A 21,724-nucleotide genomic window follows, 5' to 3' on the forward strand; every position below is an offset into this window, starting at 1 on the left:
TCCCCGGGCACTTCCGGGCCGGGCGGAGGCGGTAACCGCCGCGCCGGGGCAGAGCCCGCCTCTCGGGCCCGGGGCCGCCGCCCCAGCTCCCACCCCCCGGGCTCTAGTCCCGCACCCCAGCCCTGCCAGCCGCCCAGGCGGGACTCCCCGCGCTCCGGGCCTCCCCGGGTTTTCACGCCCTCGGGTTTAGCCGGACGCTCACCCGCTGCGGGGAAGCCGCGGCGTGGGGCAAGGGGTGGTGCCGCGGGCGTTGCTGTTAGACACGGCTCCCTGCACCTGCCCAGCGGCGGGGGAGCAGCAAAAGGGGTCAAATGTAGTTAAAAGAAGCACGGGCTAGCAAACGCTAACAGCAGAAAGACCCGAAATCGTGGAAGGGATCAAGAAGCCCTTGGAACGCGCAAAGCAACTGAATAATCGGGTTGAAAATCGTGCCTTGCCAAGCACGTGTCCTCCATCAGACACCTTTCCCGGGCCAATCGGACCCAGGTGGGTCCCCGTCGGGCCGGAGAGGGGCTCCCGGCGGGGCCGCTGCTGAAGGGGCTTCGCCGCGGAGCGGGGCCCGGGCCGCTGGGCTGCGTCCTGCGCTTCTGCTGCCGCCGGGGCCGGGGGAGTCCTCCCGCGGCCAAGAGGAGACAAGGATTTGTTCCTTGGGGTTTGCCTGTTCGGGCTTTTCTGCCTTTGGCGTTTGTTGTTGTTGCTGGGTTGTTTTTTTTTCAGGGCAGCTTCGGAATTGTAAGTTTTGTTCGCAGCTTTCTGTTTTGTCCTCTCGGCAGTGTCTTTAGATGAAGTTAACGGGAAGCTCTGCAAAACTGGTTTTGGCAACTTTTTAGTTTCACACCTGAGAAATGTAGCTGTGCTCAGGTGTAAATTACAAAGAGGACACGCTAGCTTGTAAATTGGAACTATCTGAAACAGTTTAGCCTTAGTATCAGCAACTGATACATTTTATAGACACACCCCAGAATAAAGTAGGTACAGCAATGAATCCTGAACTAAGATGGGCTTGTTTTCTTTCATGCAGAGAAAGTACAATCCCAGAGTAAAAACGATTTCCATCTATGATGACGACAGATTGTACAGGAGAGCAGACGGTAACGATGGGCTTTACTAGAAGAGAGAGAATTGTTTTTACATTGAAAACCTCATGAAGAGTAATACGTATACTGCAGTAGTGTTTCCGACAGGCCAGCTGCTGTAACAATCACCAGCTTACAATCTTGCAGAACCTTACAATCCAAACAGAAAAGTGGGAGGAAGGGAAAGAGAGATTCCTCCCATAGTAGTTTTTAAAAAATCAAAATGGCAATGTTAAAGGCTGCCAGAATAAACAGCCTTGAATATTGCACTTATATATAGACAATGAAGCACAAACAGGAGTCAAAACTGATTTAGACTGTACATTTACCAGAAAGAACTAAATGCACTCTGCAGCTATATCTAGAACAAACTATAACTGCTGCTTTTTTATTCCGTAAATGGCATTACTACAGTAAAATCAGTCCTCCAGACTAGTAAGTATATTACTCTAAGGTGCCATTCAAGTTTAACTCTTAAGCAATAACCTACAACAAATTGCTTCAAAACCTTTCAGTTCACACCTTAAAGACCATTTTAGGAAATCATGCTTGTGCCTGATGTAAAGCTGTATTTTTTGTTTCTGCTTCCTGAAATCTTCAGAAACCTTTCACAGTGCTTTCTAAAGCAGACAGTTAAGCAGAAGTTCAAGATTAGATACACTGGCTGTAATTTAGAGTAATGTATCCCTGTTTTGGAACTGAAAAAGCAGTGTTGTTGCTAGTAACTAATGGAAGCGCATAGTAAGTCTCTGTCCATAGTACGCTAGGAAACTACAGCCTCCCAAACTTTTAGGGATGAGGAGAGAAAGGGATAGCAAGCTGTTGAATGGCATGTCACTCTGTGAGGAAACTGCATTTATCTATTCCTAATGGATATGGAATACTTCCTCTGTGCCACCAAGAGATAGTCATTACCAATGAGTATTTTGTTTGTAACCGCTTTAAAATCTGAATTCTAATATTACAGGTTTTCCTTATGTAGGTGTTGCATGGAAGTCTATCACTGCATTGACACAGTCTTCTTACTTTGTAGTGGTTACAAATGCAGCACAAACTAAGCTTGAGGAAACCATTAGAGGGTTCAGAGCAACAAGAGGAACTGAAGTATGACTTCAATATAAAAGGGGAACTGAGGCATCTGGATACAAATGAGTCTTTTGTTTTCAATTATTACAAGAATGCGCATGAGCAGAATCATAAACGCTATCAAGTTTTGGGGCATTTGATTACCCAATATGTCTATGAGCTCCTGGAAAGAGTCTGCATGTTGCAGAAAGTTTATATTCCTACTGATGCTACAGAGGATGAACAAAGAAGTTTCTTTTTCATGAGTGAGAATGCACTAACAAGTTCCTCTAGCCTAATTGTCCTTCTTCAAGACTATGGAGTTTTCCGTGCTGGACAGTGGGGGCGAAAGACAATTGTCAGTGATGGCCTGGAGCATGGAACACAAATACCATTCATCAAAATGGCCCTTCAAAGCCACAGGGGAGTGATTGTACTGAACCCAAATGACAACTGTGTTGATCTGAAGACTGAAAATAAGAGGATAAGCTTTACTACCAAGGAAGAATCACTGACTTCTATGCAGTCCACCTGGTGGATCCCCAAGCAGGGCAGCAGCAGCCCTGAGGAACATACCATGTATGTATGGGATCATTTCATTTTGAAGAGTGCAGCCAAGAATGTGGCCTTCATTGCCCATGGCTATGGTGGCTTGGTGTTTGTTGACCTGCTGGTGCAGAGAAAATGGGAGGTAATGAATAAAGTGTACGCTGTGGCGTTCATCGACTCCGTGCACAACACACAGCACCAGGCTGGAAACGATCCACAAATACAAGAATGGATACAGAAACACTGCCGTGAATGGGTGTCAAACAGTAAGCCTCTAGATAAAGCTGTAGTTTCTCCCATGAAAATGAATTGTCCTACTGTCTCTGCTGGAACGGAAAAATATGGTTTAGCACCTTCTTGCTGCTTACATGCTGTTTTTAAATACCTGAAGAGCGCACTGAAAGCCAAGACCAGAACAGCCTTTAGGCATTCACCTGTTGCAACCAGAAGCAGCACAAGTAAGAAGAGAGGCAACAAATAAAGGTATACTGATTTGTTCTCCACAGTGGCTCTTCCTTTCATAAGGAATGTGCCTCCGCACATTTCAGTCATCTAAGGACCTTACTCTCACTGTGGAGCAACTTACAATTCTAAGTTTGAAGCTAGTTTGTTTGTTTTTGAGAAAGAGACAAATACAAGTTAGCTATCAAGAAATCCTTGAAAGCCTTAAGCCATAAACCTTCAGCTGTCTATGAAATGTAATGTTGCACAAAATAAAGATGTTCACGTATACCAAATCTCATCTGTATTGTTTTTTAAATAAACATTCTGCAGTCCCAGCTCTATAATCAGACAAAACTATCAGGAAAGCAGTCACTTAAATGCATAGCTTTCATTGAAAGGAGAGATCTGGAATGCAAAAAACATGTAAAGGATCTATTTCCTCCTCATTAGATACCATATGGTATTTAAAATCCTTCAAGAGCTCAAAAATCCACCTTCCTCCTTGAAATGTTTACTGTTAAGTTGAAAAATACTTCAAGGAACTACATACTACTACCTTCTCTCCAGTCAGAGATGGTATGCCCCAAACATGACACAGTAAGCTAAACTAATACCCATTTTAAAGCCTACTAAGCCAGTAAGATTACTGGGCATGAGCTGCTATAGGAATACAATACTCTAGCAATCTGCAATTATCAAACTAATGCAAAAGAATGACACTGCTGTTTTCTCCCAGCTATTTAATTTTAGACAGAAGTGGGAAATAGCTTTTAAATATCCATACTCAAGGACTGCAATGTATTCAAGCCAAAGGTTAAATAACCTTTAAAGTGAATATAAACAAGACAGTTATTTTGAATTTCTAGTCTAATCCTGTGATAATCAAACATGCTCAGTGGCTCCAAAAGAGCTTTGAAGGATGACAAAACCTTGTTCTATGCCTTCAGTTCCCATCTCAGTCAAAAAAATACTGGGTACCAGAGAAAAGACAGTGTCCACTTCACTTTTGTGTTTATATCTGTTTCAGATTTCAGTCATGTCTAATGGTGTTTGAAAAAGCTTCCATCCTGTTATACAGTAATGGATAACAGGGTAAAATTCCATTGGAAAGGCACAGTCCATTCAATGGTCTTGAGAGCAAGCATAGCTTTTAAAATAAAGACAGGTTTCCTGCTATGACATCTAAATGAAAATGGTACTAAATAGACAATTAATAGAATTAGAATACTGCGCTTCATTTCACTGAAGAAAGTTGCACTGGAGATGCTGTCATTGAGGATGCATATATCTTGCCTGTTTTGCAGGTGCTGGTTAGCATGCAACTCAAAGAATAGTCACTTGCATGAATTTTACACATTAAGATGTAGCTTTATTTACAAGAGAAGTATGAGGTGACAGAATGTCTGTCTTCAGAAGGAGACCAATATGATCCTTCAAAGTAAATCCTCAAACCATCCCACAGTGTCAGAAGTGGCTAAAAATGCTTGAAGAAAAAAAAAAAGGGGGGGGGGATATAGAACCTTGGTTATTTCTGTAGTTCTTTATCTCAGGTCAACCTTTTAAATTCCTTGATAGAGAAGGTCATATTTAGGAATGTTCCTGGGATCAATAGGACTTCTCACAATGAGCTTTCCACGCATTGCTCCACGGTAAATAACTTCAATCAGATCTATAAAGTCTTGCTTTGTTTTGAAGCTTCCAATAAATTTGGTATGATCTGGAGACCTAAATAAAAGCATAAGATAAAGGTAGAATTGTAATGTTAAAGTGTTCAAAGCAAAACCACCAGAAGGCAAGAGAAGATGTATAATGAAATCAGAGGGTCTGATTTGGTCATTCTGAAAGAATGAACCACACTGTTATTATGACGTGACCTCCAAAGATCAAACAGGTGCAGTGTCATGCCTAAGACTTCAACCAGACTCTTTTTGGCAGTGTCAGGCACGTTTCACAGCTGACACCGACTTATTGCATCAGAACATACTTAAAAATATTTCTTAATTTTTAGTCCTTCCTTGAGGGAAGGGGTTTTAGGCTTCCTAGAGAGCTCTCAAGGCAGATGGTGGTAACAACATTACAGTTTTCAAACATTACCTTTGCCTGATGTAGTGACATAGGGAAAGACTGATCATTCTTAGAGATACAACAGATAATGGTAGGATGACATACCCATAATCAACCTTCATGTGTTGTCCATTGAAGAAAAACACAGTAGATGGAATATAGCTGATGTCAAAATACTGGGTGTACACTGGAACCTTGTCCACATCCACGAGGTAAATGACTGCCATCTTACTTAGGTCATGAGCTGTCTTTGCAAGCTGAAACGAGTGAGAAAGATAGATGACAAATGGATTGAGACAGACGAGGAAGAAGGGTGGCGAGCTTTATGAAGCCCATTTCCCTTGTGTCTGATCAGGTTAAGCAGGGCTAGAATATCATGTCTTCTCTACGTCAAGCACTTTGCACACCCACTACAATAAGATAAACATTTGCTTAATTTTCAAACTGTTTTATGCATGTAGTATTATTTCATTTTCCATTCGTTACCACAATTTACACGAGACACCGTATTATTCAAAAGCAATGTATGACATTCTCTTGAATGCAACAGGCATTCTAGCAGAGTTATTAAAAAAAAAAAAAGAAATAGTTTTATTTAAAAATCAGTTTTATTTTAAAAAATTAAAAAAAAAAAAAGAAGAAAGAAGAAATTGCTCTTACAATATCATCGAGCTGCAGACAAACAGCATCGTCATCTCTTCCAAACCGGAGAACCAAAACCTTCTCGGCCACGCTTTTTATGGCCTGATCCACTTCCCTCTTACAGGCCAGCTTGGGCAGCAGGAAACTCATCCCGACAGAACACAGCTTCCCCTCCACCCCTTACCTGCCGGTCGCAAAAAAAACAACACCACCACCAAACAACTGCGTCAAAAGCCAGCGACACTCCTCCATGCTATTAAAGATACAGAGATATACTAAACATCCGTAAAGACAAACCCCTGGGGCTGCAGCGCCTGCCGCACCCCGCAGCCCGCAGCCCGCGCCCGGGGGGCGGCAGGACCCCGCCGGCAGCTCCCCTCGGGGCCCGGAGGCTCGACGCGGGGCCCCGGCGCATACAGACCGAGCGTGCCCCGCCGGGCACCGCACCCCGCAAGGCCTTGCGGCAGGGGAAGGCGGGGAGGCCCGGAACCTCGGCCGCGCAGCCGCGGAACCCGAGCCCGGCCAGCCCGGCGCACCGCCCGCTGCCGGCGCATGCGGAGCCGCTGCCGCTGAGGTGAGCCCGACGCGGCGGGGGCTGCGGCGGGGCCGTCGGTAGCCGCCTCCGCTGCCCCGGGCCGTCTGCTCGCCCCCTTCCCTTCCCGGGCGGGACGAGACGGAGACAAGGCGGGCCGGAGCGCGGCCGGAGCTCGGGCAGGTGCGGACGCAGCCGCTGGCGGGGGAGGCCTCTCCCGCCCCGCGCTTCCCGCCACCGCCAGGGACTCGCCCGCGGACCCGAGGTGCTCCATCGTGCCCCCCTCCTCGGCCCGCCCGTGGTTCCCGGCCGGATTGGAAGCGTCCTCTCGCCTCCTGAGCGTGCCGCTCAGCCCGCCTTTCCTGGCGGGCGCGGGCCGGGCGTCTGGCGCGGTGCCCCGGGGGCCGCGCTGCCCCGCCGGGGTCCCCGGCGCGGCTGGTTGCGGTGTTGCCTGGCTTGGCGAGGGTCGGTTCGGTTGTGGGCTGGTTTAACAGCTGCTGAGGAGTGCTCTCGGGAAAGGCCGCGTGGTGCCTTGCCCTGGTGCCCTCCTTACGCCGTGTCGTGGGTGTCCCTGCCGGGGGAAGTAGCCGAATTACTCCGTTTCTACAATAGCGCTTAAGAGCCGCCGACCAATCTCGGTATCGTAAAATGCATGCTAGTTTATAGAACGTGTCCTAAATGTGGCTCTTTATCTGGGCAGGAATGTGTATAAAACCAACATTACATTTAACTTGTTCTTCTCTATGTCAGATTATTTTCGGGTGGTAAGTTATTAGGGAGAGGATGAATTTCGCTTTCAGAATTTGGAGCGTATTTTTCACGTTTGGACCAAATAATGTTTTGTCAAACACTGAAACTTCTTTGATTTTACTTAAGTAGGTCTGCGTAGGACAAGGGAAATATTAAACAGTCATAAGTCTTTTTTCTTTTTCCTGACCTTTTGCATTTAAATACAAATGTGTATGAAATTAATGGGACTGTGGGTTTCATGTGCTTAGCTTTACGTGCCAACATCAGCTTCACGGGCAATTCAGCAAAAAGAAAAAAGATGGTCTTTTCCTATACTAGTTATTTATTCTTCCATCTCCCTTCTAGGGGGTGTCTGGTAATTCAGGATGATACCTAGTTGGGTTTTGTTTGGTTTGGGTTTTTTTCACCTTTCTCCACCTCTTGGCTAGCTGCTTAGCTGTCCCTAAGATCAGTTCTCTGATTTGGCTCGTAGTGTGGCCACATGAACACTTGCACTGCTGACAGAGCCAGAAACACAGGGCAGATGGGACCTGAGAGCACCTGAATTAGCAGTAGTGTTGGCTTAGCAAAACTATTGCATTGGTACTTTCAGTGACCTGCAGTGTGGAAATGCGTAGAAGAGATGCACAGAACTTTAGTACTAAAGTTTGCCAGTAGATTTTTCCCCAAATCATAGAATCTTAGAATGGTTTGGGTTGGAAGGGACCTTAAAAATCACCTAGTTCCAACCCTCCTGCCACAGGTAGGGACACCTCCCACTAGACCAGGTTGCTTAAAGCCCCATCCAACCTGCCCTTGTACAATTCCAGGGACAGGGCAGCCACAGCTTCCCAGGGCAACCTGTGCCAGTGTCTCACCACCCTCACACTAAACAATTTCTTCCTAATATCTAGTGTCAGTCTACCCTCTTTCTGTTTAAAACCATTCCCCCTTGTCCTATCACTAAAAGCCCTTCTAAAAAGCCCCACCCCAGCTTTTCTGTAGCCACTTCAGGTACTGGAAGGCCACTATAGGTTCTCCCCAGAGCCTTCTCTTATCCAAGCTGAAAAGCCCCAACTCCCTCAGCCTGTCTTCTGTGTTACAGAGTTTTTCCAGAAAATGTTACAAGAGGAAACAACTTGTCAAAGCATAGGTAAATTAAGTAGGTACCACTGGACATGTATAAAAATATTTTTTGTCTCCATGCAGCATTTTGCTTGCTTTCGTTGTGAAGGTTCTCACTTGTCACATTATGTGGATAATTTAAATAGATCTCAGACAATACTTAAAAAGTTGTTTGAACGCATTCTGAATTGCTGTAAGGGTAGCTGTTTTAAGCAGCAGATCTAACCATATCTCTTCACAGCAGTGCCACATAAACTGTTTTTATTTAGAAAAGAGTAGAAAAGTAATAGTGAAAGCAGGAATTTCTGGTATTCTCCAAAAAGTAAGTTATCGTCTGTCAGTGTTACTAAGAAGGAAAATCTGTGTGTGCTTCATGATTTCTGACTAAGTTTTTTTCCCCTTCTGTTGGTGTTTTGCAGTTAAGTGTTTGAAAACAGTGGATGTCTTAAGTATGCAGTCTGCTAATGTGCTTCTGAAAAAAATTGTAAGAAGTTCTGTCCTTCCATTTGCTGCACAACATGGGATGAAAAAGGATTTGTTTCCACTCAGTAGAACTCTGAGTTTATCACTTTGCCTGAAGCAGGACAATTCATGCAATCCCTCAGAAAAATTAGACTTAGATGCGTGGAAGAAGGTAATGAAGTCTGGGTTGCGAGAAGAAGTCCGTGAGACAGTATCTGAGCATAAGGAACTTCCCTCTTTGGCGGCTGCACGTGAGCTTTTGGAGATGTGGAGGCTAGCTGGGAGATCAGTCCCAGAAAATATCAGTGAAGAACAGCTAAAAACCTTTATGGAATGTCCTTCCAAGTCAGCCAAAAAGAAGTATTTAAAATACTTGCATCTCAAAGAACTTTACAAGAAAAATGACAAGAGAAAGATGGATGAGAAAAGGGAAAGGAGGCTGGCAGCACAAGAACAAGGTTCAGAAACTGATAAGACCAAAAATACTTCATTCATATGTTTGTGGGCCAACTCTATGGATAGAGCATACAACTGGAGGGTGGCTCAGTCTATGGTCTTTGGCCAACCTCTAGTATTTGACATGTCTTATGAAAAAGACATGTCCGTCCGAGAAGTTGCAAACACAGTGAGACAGATAGTGTTAAGTGAAGGCAGCAATCGAAGATCTGCAGATCCGTTCCACATCCACTTCTGTAACTTGAAAGATGACAGCCTCTACCACCAGGAATTTGTCAAGCATTACAGAGAGGCGTGGGGCAGATTGCTCATCACTGCGACTGACCAGTGCTACACACAGGTCTTTCCAAAGGATAAGCTCATCTATCTGACTGCCGATTCTCCCAAAGTAATGAAAACATTTGATCATGATAAAATTTATATTATTGGGTCAATGGTTGACAAGAGCATAAAAAAAGGTGTCTCTTTAGCACAGGCAAAGCGACTGGGGCTGGAGACCGCAGCCCTTCCATTGGAGAAGTACTTGCTTTGGAATAGTGGTGCCAAAAGTCTCACACTGGATCAAATGACGCATATTTTACTAACCTTGAAAGATACTGGAGACTGGAAGAAGGCTCTGGAATTTGTTCCAAAAAGGAAATATTGTGGCTTTGTAAGCAAACCTGTGCATGAACTGAAAAAAAGCTTAAACCTAATCAACACACTTAAACTTGGAAAGAGGCAGGAAGAAGTTCAGAAGCAGTTTGCCAAGAACTACTTTAAGAAGCTAAGGCAAAAGTAGAGTGATGGCCAGGAGAAGGACTTCTTATGAAGTGCCCTTGAATGTGCTCCAGGTTCTTGCAACTTCTAGAACTGTGTTCAGCTATTTATCTCAAAAGTTGCCTTTGTTGGTCAAGTTTGAAAGGACCTTTGTTAGGGATTTAAAAAAAAAACACCTTAGTATTCCAGCTGTTTGAATTTATTCACAGATCATTGAAATTATGTAAGAGAAACAAAGTAATGAGTTCTAAAAAAAATATTCTGTACAAAGACTATAAATCAATTTGTTTGAATCATTCTGGGACAAGAGTGACTAACTGAATGCAAAGTTTGATCTTCAGAGAATACATCAGTGCTTTGGGTTTGCAGGTGGAGGCCATCTAGTTGTCTTCTGGTAGGTTAGCTAAGAATAGAAGAGACCTTGCCCCATTACTTCCTCGATCCTCTTGCTGTGCAGATTAGTTGATGTGTAATAGCTGAGAAAAAACCAAGCAATTTAAACCTAGCATGAGTTCAGGAAGGGGCACAGTTCTTGGTGTTCTGTCTGGCACAAACCAAGTCCCTCTTTAGGAGGAATAATACAAATTTCCTTGACCCTGCCAAAAAAATACCTTACGTACTTCTGTGTAAGAAATTTATCCCAGAATACCCGTGTTTTCAGTCCATGTAATGTAGATTTCCTAAAGGGCTGGAACTTTTCAGATGATATAAAGTTACATGTTGGTAAATACTTATAGGAGCAGAAAGCAGTGTAATATTTCTCACAGCTGATAGTGTATTAATCTCTCCGTGCAAGCCTGTGCTCAGGCTGCAGAGCTACACTGGGCACATTGTTATATACAGTTCTGCTGCTGTCTGGAGGAGGAGGGGTTCCTTGGTGCCTTCCCAGCTGCTTCAATCTCTTTGATTTAATACAGTTGGCTACCACAGAGCTTGAAGTCAGTGGGGGCAGGTGGTGTGGGTTTTATCCTGAAGATCCGAAATCTCTAGGAATGTAATTTCAAAAAGCAGGCTCCGAGTAACACGGGTCAGAGATGATCCATTCCCTGCTGCCAGGAGGAGTGGGTGGATACGCGACCCCAGCACTGCCCTTCCCTGCCTGTTACACGCGAGGGCCTCCAGGCATGGAAAACCTCTGGCACGGAGAAAGAGCTGTGTCCTTTCAGCTGCCTGTGCTTGGGTAGCTCGCAGAGCCTCACCCCAGGGTAGCCGTGCACCCGGCACGGCTGAGGGATGCATCCCGGCTCCCTGCACAGCCCTGAGGCGCAGAGGGATGCATCCCGGCTCCCTGCGGAGCCCTGAGGCGCAGAGGGATGCATCCCGGCTCCCTGCACAGCCGTGAGGCGCAGAGGGATGCATCCCGGCTCCCTGCACAGCCCTGAGGCGCAGAGGGATGCATCCCGGCTCCCTGCGGAGCCCTGAGGCGCAGAGGGATGCATCCCGGCTCCCTGCACAGCCCTGAGGCGCAGAGGGATGCATCCCGGCTCCCTGCACAGCCCTGAGGCGCAGAGGGATGCATCCCGGCTCCCTGCGGAGCCCTGAGGCGCAGAGGGATGCATCCCGGCTCCCTGCGGAGCCCTGAGGCGCGGGGACCCGCCGCGCCGGGTGCGCGGCCGCCCCTCGACACACGCGAGGGACGGACCCCAGCGAGGCGTGCTCCTGCGGTTCGCTTTTCTCCGTAGAGACAGCCCCTGCCGATCTGCCGGCGGGTTTTGGCCCTGGGGAGGGGGTGGCTGCGGTCACTGTTCGCTTGGGTTCTCGTCGGTGAGACGCGGAGGACACAGCGTGTGAGCGGCGGGGAGGGGGAGGGCACGGCGGCTCCGGGGCCTGGCGGGAGCGCTGCGGGTGCCGTTCAGCAGGGCCCGCCCGGCGGGAGCGGGTCAGAGGGGCGTCCCTCGCGGCTTTCCCGCCCTTCCTGCCGCAGCGGAGGGCGAAGCTCCCGGACCGCCATTCCAGCCGCGCCGGGGTGGGCGGGGACGGAGCGGCCGCTCTGGCCGCCGCCCGCCCGTTCTCTATGGTTCGGGGGTGGCGGAGCCGCGGCGGGGCCGCGCGCATGCGCGGCGCGGGAGGCGGAGGCGGGGAAAATGGCGGACGGCAGAGCTGAGGGGGAGAAGGCGAAGCGGCCGCAGCCCGGAGGAGGTGAACATGTAGCGCCTCTCGCCGCGTCGCTGCGGGGCGGGCAGGGGCTCCGAGCCGGTCCCCCGGGGGTGGGGGGGTTCGGGGGTAGCGCCCCCGGCCGGGCGGGCCTGGGCCGGGCCGTGAGGTGCCTGGCCCTGAGGAGAGGGGGCGGCCCGGGCCTGCGGGGGTTGCGCTGGGGGAGAGGCCGAGGTCTGAGCCCGCTGCCCTCACGCCTGAGGGTTAGCTCTTTAAAACAGTCTCGGTAGCTTCTCCTTGTCCACGTAAATGCGTTGTTTCTCTCTCTTTTAAAAAATACACGGAGTGGTTCTGCCGTGCGTGGAGAGAAACGTGTCTCTTTCTGGCAAGGAGGAAGAAAACACCATAAAGATTATTTTCTGTTTGCTTTTATATTGTTTACGTTATGACTTTGACATTTCTGTCATTTTATGTGCTACTTATTAGCTGTTCTCCTAAAATTTTTAATCAAATGTTTCGTTTTCTTCTTTCTTCCCCTGACTTGAAATTGAGAAGATAGTGCCTTTCCAGAGATAAAGCTTCCCTTTCCCCTTTTTTGGTTGTTTTTTGTTTATGTATCTGATTAGGTGAAGGCTTTTTTTTTTTATCTGTTGAAAGATTAAATCAAACTTGTAAACCAATTAGGATAGCCTCAACAGTGAATGTTATTTTTTATAATCACTAAAGTATGAACAGTGTTACCAGATTATAGGTAGTTCCCTAAGGTTCTCAATTGGGCTTTTTTTTTTTTTTTTCCCCCCCGTTTGGTTGGGTTGTTGAGTTTTTTTATGTTATCATTATAGTAACTGGACAGCATCAGCATGTCAGTTATCTGTACCGTCTTGTGTACTGTTTAGAGTGCTGGAATGAGTTAGGGTGTTGGCCCCAAGATAGTTACGCCCTGGTGATTTTTGAAAGCAATTTAGTCTTAAACTTTTGCCAAGATCAGTGGGGTTTACCTTAAAATTAACTTAGTTGTGACTGGTTTATTCCCACCACCACTCCCCAGGAGCGAGAGATCATGATGCAATGTTGTACAATCACCACTGTCAGTCTTGTTACTTAAACAACCTGTATAGTAGAAATTGTCCACATAGCGTGTTGATACTCATGAGAGAAACTCATCTGTGAAGCAGGAGAGTTTTTTATAACTGATCCATGAAAAGAGCACTGGTCAGACTAGGTGTTGAAATAGTACTGATGCCTTCTGTAGGTGAAGTATGACCTCCTTGAGAGCTCTAGGAAATAATAAAGAAAGCCTTATAGTCTTGAAAAATATATGAGCATTGGCATGGGAGATGGGAGAGACTTGTTTAATGAATAATATACATCTGCATTTCTAACTTTCCTGCAGAAGCAGAACAGTATAACAGCTCCCTCCCCATCTGCCCCAGTTGTCCTATGCCCTTTATAGTTCCCCTTCAGGAAGTTAAGAGTATTTCAGCAGTCTAAACTTCTTCCTAAGTGGAGCCTAGTAAAATAACATTCAGAGTTCAGTGGTGGTAGGAGCTAATTTTGAGAGTTAAGCCATTTAATATTTTGGTGGGAAAAACAATGTAGAGGCTTCATCTAGAACGCTTAGTATCGTTCTAGAACTTGGAGTCAAAGAAAGAAGCTGTGGTGTAATTAGCTTCAAGCTAGCATTAGCTTAGAAACCTGGACTGGGCTAGTGAGCCCTGAAATCTGGGCTGCTGTGGATCATGTATGTTATGAAAAAGAAGACTTTTAGTTCCACAGTTCCAGTATTTCTAAGGCAAATTAATCTTCTACCTGCTCTCAGTTCACCTTACAGTCTATAGTGTATTGAGATTGGACTTGTAATTAAATATTCTGTTCAATGTGATTTCATGGATTAGCTGTAAAGAGCTTCTCCTAGCCTTGCAGATGGCTGTTTGAAAAACTGTGCTAAGACAGCAACCAGTACCCAAGGTCACTGGTGTAAAATTTGCTTGTTTCTCTTTCCTCCTTTGTTTGTCGCTTTTATATCCATACTTTCTGGGCTGCATTTCTAGTGGTGCAGATTAGTATAATTTTTAATGGAGTGAAATTGATTTAGGTTGTTTTTTTTAAATATTTTTTTTGTGATCAGCCATGTTTCCAAAGGTGAATAATAAATCTGGTTTTGTTTCAGTCAGTTATTAACCCGGTAGCTAGAAGAGTAGGTTAGAAGGGGTCCATTCTGCTGCTTATGATTTCGGAAACAGCAGAAAAATGTGTATAGATGGTGTCCCTATTTTTTCTTATCCCTGATGTTGCTTCCTTTTTTTCTCAGAACAGATCTTGTTGACCCCAGTTCAGACTTGCTTCTCTCCCATTGCTCTATCTTACTTAAAAGCTTTTTGCTGTTAAAGAACGGTGCAAAGAGCTTCCCTCCCTGATGGTCTGAATTGTTGTGCACAAAGGGTCCCGTCCTCCATTCCTTGTAATGAAGAACTGGTGCTAGCTCCAGTTTTTCTTAAACTGATAGTGTGAGCATTTTCCTGTCTGTTTTCCAACGTGTGGTATGGAGGTTTTTTCTTTTTTCTTTTTTTTTTTTTTCTTCTGCTGCTGCAGTGATTTGCTCATTGCAGCAGCAGAGAAATGTATTTTTGCTGAAGCATTTACTGTGTTCAGTATGAGTTTTTCCAAGGACACCTTTGTCTCAGTGTGGCTGAAGAATCTGAGTGTATAGGAATGAAAATGTGATATACATATGTACAGTGTCTTATCTCTCTCGGTCATTGTTCAGCTGCTGTGTTTTCTATTACTTTATATAAAACCAGAAAAGATTATAATTTTTTATATATATATACTTATATATATATGTTTTTCTAGTGCTGATTCCTTCCTCAAGCAGAGCTTGGCAGATTTATTACAGATGAGATGCGGACAAGCAGTGACTTGAAACATGATTGAGACAGCCGGCCTCACTGTAGTCACTTCCATGATTTTAGAATTGTGCCAGACAAGCCTAGAGACTGGCATGGACATGTTATTGTAGAAATTTAGTAGAATTAATTTTAACTTAGATTATCTACTCTAGATTTGGAATTGGGATTCCAGTTATGAAAGTTTATCTTGGGCAACTTAAACCCTAAAAAGATTTAGTGATCTGCATTTAATTTACTACATGAACTTTGACTTCCATACTAAATAAAGAGATGGTGCTTCAAGATTGTTTCCCTGGCTCATACACAAGAAGTTCTTTACAAGTAGTGGAGTGCTTGCAGTTTCTTCTCCTCTTTGTGTTTTGCTGTCCACTCAGTGTACATTGGTGGAAACTGCTGTTGCTAAAAACATTTTACCTATTGAACCCAAAGTTTAATGCTTTTTGAGGTTGCTGCTCCCATCAATCTGCTCAGTAAAAATAGCTCATCTTGGTAAGTTGTTTCGACTTCACCAGGACCTGAAGAAGAGGCAGAAAAACCTGTGAAAACTAAGACTGTTTCTTCCAGTAATGGAGGAGAAAGTTCGAGTCGCAGCGCAGAGAAACGGGCAGCTAAAGAAGAAGCTGAAGACTTCACCACAAAGCCTGCTCCTGCCAAAATGTCCAAGTTTGGATTTTCCATAGGCAGTCAGACAGCAAAGAAGGCATCTGCAATATCCATCAAACTAGGATCAAGTGTAAGTTTTCTGAGGGCTTTTTAATTTTAAGGAAAGTGAGGCAAAGGGGAAGTAGCGTGGTGGGGCTTCCATGTGGCAGGAAAGCCTTGAATTAAATGTGGGTACCTTTGGTAAAGTTTAAGAATGTGTTGTAGGACCAGCTAGTCATACATGTGTAAGTACTTTAAGGTGATTAATACTAGGTCATTGTCTCAGGAAGCATAAGACTTGATTGAAATGAACTGTAGATCTTTGAACATACAGAATAATTTTGTAATGAGATTTGATAAGTCTGGAATAATTTCCTGAGGGAAATGAGCAGACTTGTTAAACTGTTCAGACTACTTTGAAATGAGTGCTGGGAGCTTCATTGCATAGGATGTTTAAAGCTGCAAAAAAGCAACTGCTCTCCTAGATGGCTTAGTAGGTCATCTTCCACTCTGAAGGCCTTATTTTAGCATAGGGAACTCTAGTAATTTTTCAATGACTTTGCCTGTTCTTTGCAAGGTCAGTGTGATTGATTTATACTATATGCTTTGTTATATAGGGTCCTAAGAATTCTGATTCCCTTTATTGTCCAGTACAAGGTGTCCCTGTGCTTGTTCAGATGTGAATCTGATGCTTCTCTTTACTGCCACAGTTGTCCACTCCTAGCTTGGGAAAGGACAAGCCATATGCTGCCTCTCTACTAAATGCAGTTAATTCACACCTCCCACATACCACTGTGATGGATATGTTATAAATCCTTGTCTGGATTCAATTCAAACTGTAATAATGAAAGGCTTGCACCTGCAATGCCAGCATTTTGCGGATCTACAAAAGATGAAGAGTGGTCTGTTATTTTGAGATGGGAAGGAGATGTGAGCTGGCAGTATTCTAGGGTGTAAATGCAATCAGGTCAGCTCAGACTTTGGAAAAATTGACAAAGCTTCCTTCTCTGAGCCACTAGCAAGCACCAATTTCTCACGTAGAAAGATTCCAGTTGCAATAAATATGGCTCAGGATTTCTGGCTCACTGAATTTGGTGGGTGACTGACAGTGCGTCAGATTAGGCAGTGCTGAAACTCATCCTGTTTCTCTTTGGTAATTTTTACTTCCTTAGTATGTTATCCCATAAGATAATTAGTAGTACTGTGGAAGCAAACTGTTTCTGCTGACTCAGTGCTTTATTAGGGGTCTCAAAGTTACTCTCAGTGTCTCTCCTGTGCGATATGTAACAATTGTGACTTTGATAGCTTCTTAGACTTTTAAATAGAGGAATGTATTTATTGGAAATCATAATACTTTTAAAGGAGCCTTATATTAATTGGACTGTATGATACACACTAATGCCAGTTTAAAAGTGTTTGTTTTAAGCCAGAAAACTGTTGTGTTGTTAAAAGGCGAGGAAAAAAACATGCTCATCTTCTTGGTATTGATGGATAAGAATACCAAGAGAATAATGGAAACAGTAACTTAGTAAAATTTTGAATACTACAATTTTTTAGGTTCTGATTAAATTGTTTGTATCATGCACCACCAGTGGCTACATACCCCTGCAGTGTGCTAGGAAGTTAAGACTAGCTGCTGGGAAATGTGAAATGATATGTCTTAGCCTGTTTTTCAGAGTGTATCTTGCAGAAATGAGCAGCTGTTTTCCTTTTTCATTAAAGAGAAACTTTTATCTGTTTGATTCAAACAAAACCGCTCTACCTCTCATTACCTATTTCTGTGAAGATGTTTTAATTTCATTTTATCAAAATATTTTAAATGCAAGGGTAGGGTTTTTTTGAGTTAGTAAACTTACTTGTGCATTTGGTATTTTTCAGAAGCCTAAAGAGCCTGTTCCAACCCTTGCTCCAAAAACCCTTTCTGTAGCAGCAGCTTTCAATGAAGATGAAGATGTGAGTAATAAGCTAATGATAAACACAACTGAAAGTACCATTGTGGGTTAAAGTTAGGCAGAAAGAGCGAGTCATTTAAGGTTCTTTACATAAGTGTCAGGGATTTTCAACCTAGAAACATCTCTTACATTTCTGTTTAACGACGTACAATTGCATAGCTCTGTGATGGTTCAAGAAATCATTACAGTGCTGATAACTTTTCCCCGAAAATGAGATGCAGTACATCGTTTGAATTAATAATTTCTTTCTCTGGGCTTGATGAAGGGGAAGTGAAGAAAAGTTGTGCTTCTTCTGATTTACTGAATATTTTATTGCCATGTTGCTGCTCTGTCTTACACAGAGGTGAATGAAGGAATTTGTATTTCTTTCTGTAGCCTTGCAGAACCTCTGTTTTGTCCTAAGTACTTTGCTTTCCTGTAAGGCTGTAGTCCGTACTATGTGTTGTCAGGCATTTGAAATGTTCAAAAGAAAGCAGCCAGCCACACTAACCACGTTTTCTCTCCGTAGAGTGAGCCAGAAGAAATGCCTCCAGAAGCCAAGATGCGCATGAAGAACATTGGAAGGTAGGTTAACTGTGGTTTGGAGAAGGGTGTGTGAGAGTTACTTTTTGAGCATGGGTCAGATCTTGCAGATGGTTTAGAAATACAGGAAGATAGAATAAGCTCCAGAAGTTTCCCCAAAACCAAGAAAATGTTAATACAGATATTTTCTAATGTTTCAGCTGTAGTACAGAAGTAGCACATTTACGTTTGCACTTTGAATCTTATTTGCTGCCTTCTGTGGAAGAAAGTGAGTTTATATTAAATAGAAGTTAGCTTTGTCCTTGGGAAAGTAATAAGTGGGAGTTCCTGCTTACCGCTAAACTTTGTATCTTTCTGGTTCTCTGCTTTATAAATTGCCTTGAAGTAAAGTAGTCTGTTCAGATTTTTATACTGTCATGTAAGGGGAAGATGAGAATAATCTATCCAGAGAGACAAAGAGCTTACTTTTGAAAGAAATATATATAATTCTTCTGCTTGCCACAAATTTGAATATTGAGCCAATCCTAAAATAAATAGGGACATTTTCAGAGGAGGCTTCACTTAAGTTAGGAGTTAATTTTGAACATATATATTTAAAAGATGTTTATCATCATACACTGCTTTTAAAATCAATCCCCTGGAGGCTCACTACTGTTCAGTGCAGTTTTTGCTCCAGTAGCAAATTTGGATCCCCAGTCTTGTAGCCTTTGGCAGCAAATTTTTCACAGCTGGCAGCAGTTACTGCCACTCCCACCACCTCTTTTGCTGTCCCTTCTCATCACTGTCTTGATGAACTGCAGAGATCAGTCTGTGGCCAACGTAGAGTTGCTGATAGTGAGGATTCCTGATGTCACAGAAATAAAGAAATGTGTGGTAGTTTCCGGCAGCGTATTGGACTTGAAATTGTTGTTAATGTCATGTTGAACACACTACTGTAGTTGAACAGACTTTCTCAACTGATCTTGTTTTACTTTTCACAGGGATACACCAACCTCAGCAGGACCAAATTCCTTCAATAAAGGAAAGCATGGTTTTTCTGACAACCAGAAGCTATGGGAACGAAATATAAAATCTCATCTTGGAAATGTCCATGATCAAGAAAATAACTAAATGATGTGGCTTGAGAGTTGGGTGTCTGGGGGGAGGGGAGGGCGTAACGTTAAAGGAACAGTTTCCTTTTTTAAGAATGGTATAAGACTATCTTTGGAGCCACTTTTTTAAGATTTCGAGTGGTACACTAATAACTGAGTTTGAAATTAGAGGTAATTTATGTTTTGTATACAGATTTCAAGGCATTTGCTAATTTTGTAGTTCCATGTGATTAGTTTCAAAAGGTTACAGATAATAAAGAAATTGGAGTGGTACCTTTTTAAGATTTTTTTTTAAATTTATTTTTTTTTGGTCAGTGGTTAATGAAGGTGGATTAAAAAGGTTACTGTCTCTTTAATCAGGTTAACATTGAATGCTCTTGCATTCTCACTTCTGGCTCCCTCTTCATAACAGAAGAAACAATTGACTCGTAGGAATACTGCTAAAGAAAGTGAGCATTGGCTTGTGCTAGAAGTGTTACTGGACTATTAATTTGAATATAAACTTATGCAGGAAATAATAAGAACCTGGATTATTTTTTTTCTCCCTACAGTCACCTTCTGTTCAGTCTCTGCAAACTAGGAATTATGTTGCTCTGAGTGGCTCTGGTAACTTAGCTCTAATTTTGTTTAAAACTTCATGTAGGATGTGTAACCTTCTGTGGTCTGTTTCATCCTAAGAAAATGGACCTTGTCTGTAAATTAGATACAGTCTGTAAAGAATATTCATTACAAAGGTAAATCAGTATTTTCAGTGTGCTCCTCTTAAATCATTATTAGCCTTGAGTAGTGCTTGTTAGGATTTCCTTGTGGCACACAAAAGCCACTACAAAAAAGACAAGCTAACGTACATTAAGCTTCACATGTGGTTGAATTATTTTTCTTTACTATGGCTAGAAGGAATAAAAGCCACACCAAAAATGGGTAACTCACTGCTTAAGTATGAAAAATCTAAGATGCACTTTCCCTGTCTTGCTGTTTAAAACAAAATGCCTTGATGCCTGTGACCTCAGTGGATACTATCAGGTTAAAGAAGAATCCTCTTTGCAGTCCTAATGCTTCTAACAAGTGTCAACTTCCAAAGCAAAACTCGACCTTTTCCCACCTGTCTGGCTTTTGCAGTCATTTGCAGCAATGTTGATAGTTTGGTTATTTTACTTCCTAGCTTTCATACTGCAGAACAGTGCTGTAGGATTTCAAGCCTAGCAAGGACTGACTAAATTTCAGTCTAATTCAGATTGCGTATTTTAAAAACATTGTACTAGCAGAACTGATAAAGAAAACGTCATCAACAGCAACACACTCCCCCAGCCCTCCAAACATAAGGTTCTTTTAAAATTGGAACACCTGATAGTGTCGACCACTAAAATCATGTCAGCCCGCAACTGGTTGTAGAATTCTGTATGTTAATTGCTTTCATCCTGCCTCTAAAACCTTTCTTCATGCTAAAGTTGAAACCTGCGAGTGCAGAAAGGAAAGTGCATCTTTAAGTGTATTTTTTATTATTATTATTTTAGGAAAGCTCTGACCACTTAGACCTTTGAGTTTGTAAGTTCTAAAACCTATTTTTTTGTATTTTTGTATTGTATGTGTAATCTTTTTTTCTTTTGAAGTCTGATGCAGTTGAATACCTGTAACTATTTTCTTTAAAAGCCTTGTTATAAACGTAACATAAAAACGTATACATTATTTTCTTTTTCATAGCAGAAATCTTTGGTTTATTTAAAACAAAACACACTTTCATAAATTTACTTTCAGGACTTCCAAAACTGGTTTGGGCATTACTGGAACTAGGCAAGGCAAAATTAAGCATTTACTTTTCACTTATTTTTATCACATGTGGCTATGTTTGTTGAAATAAATCCCTTTATGATAGTGGTAGTTCACAGTGAATAACTATTTTATCTTGGTCCTTAGTAGTTACTTGATGCTGTTGTGGTGACTTGTATTAGGAAAAAGCAGAAGGGAAGTTTTAAGAAAGAATAAGAGAGTGACTTGGAGACCTATTATTTTTTAGTTAACCTGCCACCACCACTGTTTTCCACATCTTTGGCTGAAGTAGACAATCCTTTCAACAGCACTTTCTGGTACTTCAGAATCCTTTAGGAAATTGCTAAACATCACAACAGATGTGCTAGGAAATACCTTCCATGCAAGTGAAAGCAAAAGTTATGTTTCTCTAGCTTATTCCCATGGTCCATAAGTATAATCCTAGACCTTGTGGGAGACTGCAGCAGCTTCTAGACCTCAGCTGAAGGTGAGCAGAGATCCTGCCTCACTTGATGTATGAGTTCTGTTCCTTCTCAGTGCTTCATGGAAGAAAATTGATCTGGATGGCCTAAATGCATTCAGGACTGAGTGCCTAGCAAGCTTGATCTTGTAGCTACAAGGGTGTCTGCTGGTGTTTCATGTCTGACACAGGGGAGAACTCATCTGACTAAGTACTGAGGCAAATGTTGTCTGGAACTTTGCTTGAAGTTCTATGCTTTTTTTACAATAGTTATTGTCTTTGCATGAAGTTTGTCTTTGGGGACAAAGTGGGTGTTGTTTTATTGTTCTTTTTCTAAGAATATTCAGGAATCCTAAAGCCTGTGGTAAACTACCTGATCTAGTT

The 21,724-nt window shown here is 43.2% G+C and overlaps 4 protein-coding genes across 7 annotated transcripts; 3 read left to right on the forward strand and 1 right to left on the reverse strand.

Annotated features, from left to right (window-relative positions):
- The first annotated feature begins 78 nt into the window (after positions 1-78).
- On the forward strand, positions 79-3,427 carry LOC127390830 (putative protein FAM172B). Its single transcript, XM_051632862.1, has 3 exons — positions 79-486; positions 1,022-1,091; positions 2,110-3,427. The coding sequence occupies exons 2-3, from the start codon at positions 1,059-1,061 to the stop codon at positions 3,169-3,171; spliced, it is 1,095 nt and encodes a 364-aa protein (XP_051488822.1). The 5' UTR covers positions 79-486; positions 1,022-1,058; the 3' UTR covers positions 3,172-3,427.
- Positions 3,428-4,477: 1,050 nt separating this feature from the next.
- On the reverse strand, positions 4,478-6,159 carry TXNL4B (thioredoxin like 4B). The gene is made up of 3 exons (XM_051632879.1): positions 5,859-6,159; positions 5,304-5,455; positions 4,478-4,859 (listed from the first exon to the last, which is right to left on the reverse strand). Exons 1-3 carry the CDS (start codon positions 5,988-5,990, stop codon positions 4,694-4,696), a joined length of 450 nt encoding a protein of 149 aa, XP_051488839.1. The 5' UTR covers positions 5,991-6,159; the 3' UTR covers positions 4,478-4,693.
- A 170-nt stretch (positions 6,160-6,329) lies between these two features.
- On the forward strand, positions 6,330-10,182 carry TRMT10C (tRNA methyltransferase 10C, mitochondrial RNase P subunit). Of its 4 annotated transcripts, none has more exons than XM_051632822.1 (2): positions 6,330-6,414; positions 8,646-10,182. In XM_051632822.1, exon 2 carries the CDS (start codon positions 8,678-8,680, stop codon positions 9,923-9,925), a length of 1,248 nt encoding a protein of 415 aa, XP_051488782.1. In that variant the 5' UTR covers positions 6,330-6,414; positions 8,646-8,677; the 3' UTR covers positions 9,926-10,182. The 4 variants fall into 4 exon arrangements, with proteins under 4 accessions (XP_051488782.1, XP_051488792.1, XP_051488807.1 ...); XM_051632832.1 differs by lacking the exon at positions 6,330-6,414 and adding an exon at positions 6,421-6,555; XM_051632847.1 differs by lacking the exon at positions 6,330-6,414 and adding an exon at positions 6,561-6,637.
- A 1,775-nt stretch (positions 10,183-11,957) lies between these two features.
- PCNP (PEST proteolytic signal containing nuclear protein) lies at positions 11,958-20,991 on the forward strand. The gene is made up of 5 exons (XM_051627102.1): positions 11,958-12,042; positions 15,419-15,639; positions 17,427-17,501; positions 18,009-18,064; positions 19,003-20,991. The coding sequence occupies exons 1-5, from the start codon at positions 11,988-11,990 to the stop codon at positions 19,130-19,132; spliced, it is 537 nt and encodes a 178-aa protein (XP_051483062.1). The 5' UTR covers positions 11,958-11,987; the 3' UTR covers positions 19,133-20,991.
- The last annotated feature ends 733 nt before the right edge of the window (positions 20,992-21,724 follow it).

Source organism: Apus apus, chromosome 1 (assembly GCF_020740795.1).
Source record: "Apus apus isolate bApuApu2 chromosome 1, bApuApu2.pri.cur, whole genome shotgun sequence".
In the NCBI taxonomy this organism is placed as follows: Eukaryota; Metazoa; Chordata; class Aves; order Apodiformes; family Apodidae; genus Apus; species Apus apus.

Bases quoted from the DNA above. Each gene is read 5' to 3' on its own strand.
- LOC127390830 (XM_051632862.1), top strand. From the start codon at position 1,059: ATGATGACGACAGATTGTACAGGAGAGCAGACG. The intron at 1,092-2,109 runs GTAACGATGGGC...CTTACTTTGTAG, and splicing joins ATTGTACAGGAGAGCAGACG to TGGTTACAAATGCAGCACAA.
- TXNL4B (XM_051632879.1), bottom strand. From the start codon at position 5,990: ATGAGTTTCCTGCTGCCCAAGCTGGCCTGTAAGAGGGAAGTGGATCAG. The intron at 5,456-5,858 runs GTAAGAGCAATT...CACTCGTTTCAG, and splicing joins GTCTGCAGCTCGATGATATT to CTTGCAAAGACAGCTCATGA. The intron at 4,860-5,303 runs GTATGTCATCCT...GCTTTTATTTAG, and splicing joins CACATGAAGGTTGATTATGG to GTCTCCAGATCATACCAAAT.
- TRMT10C (XM_051632822.1), top strand. From the start codon at position 8,678: ATGCAGTCTGCTAATGTGCTTCTGAAAAAAATTGTAAGAAGTTCTGTC.
- PCNP (XM_051627102.1), top strand. From the start codon at position 11,988: ATGGCGGACGGCAGAGCTGAGGGGGAGAAGGCGAAGCGGCCGCAGCCC. The intron at 15,640-17,426 runs GTAAGTTTTCTG...GGTATTTTTCAG, and splicing joins CCATCAAACTAGGATCAAGT to AAGCCTAAAGAGCCTGTTCC. The intron at 17,502-18,008 runs GTGAGTAATAAG...TTCTCTCCGTAG, and splicing joins CTTTCAATGAAGATGAAGAT to AGTGAGCCAGAAGAAATGCC.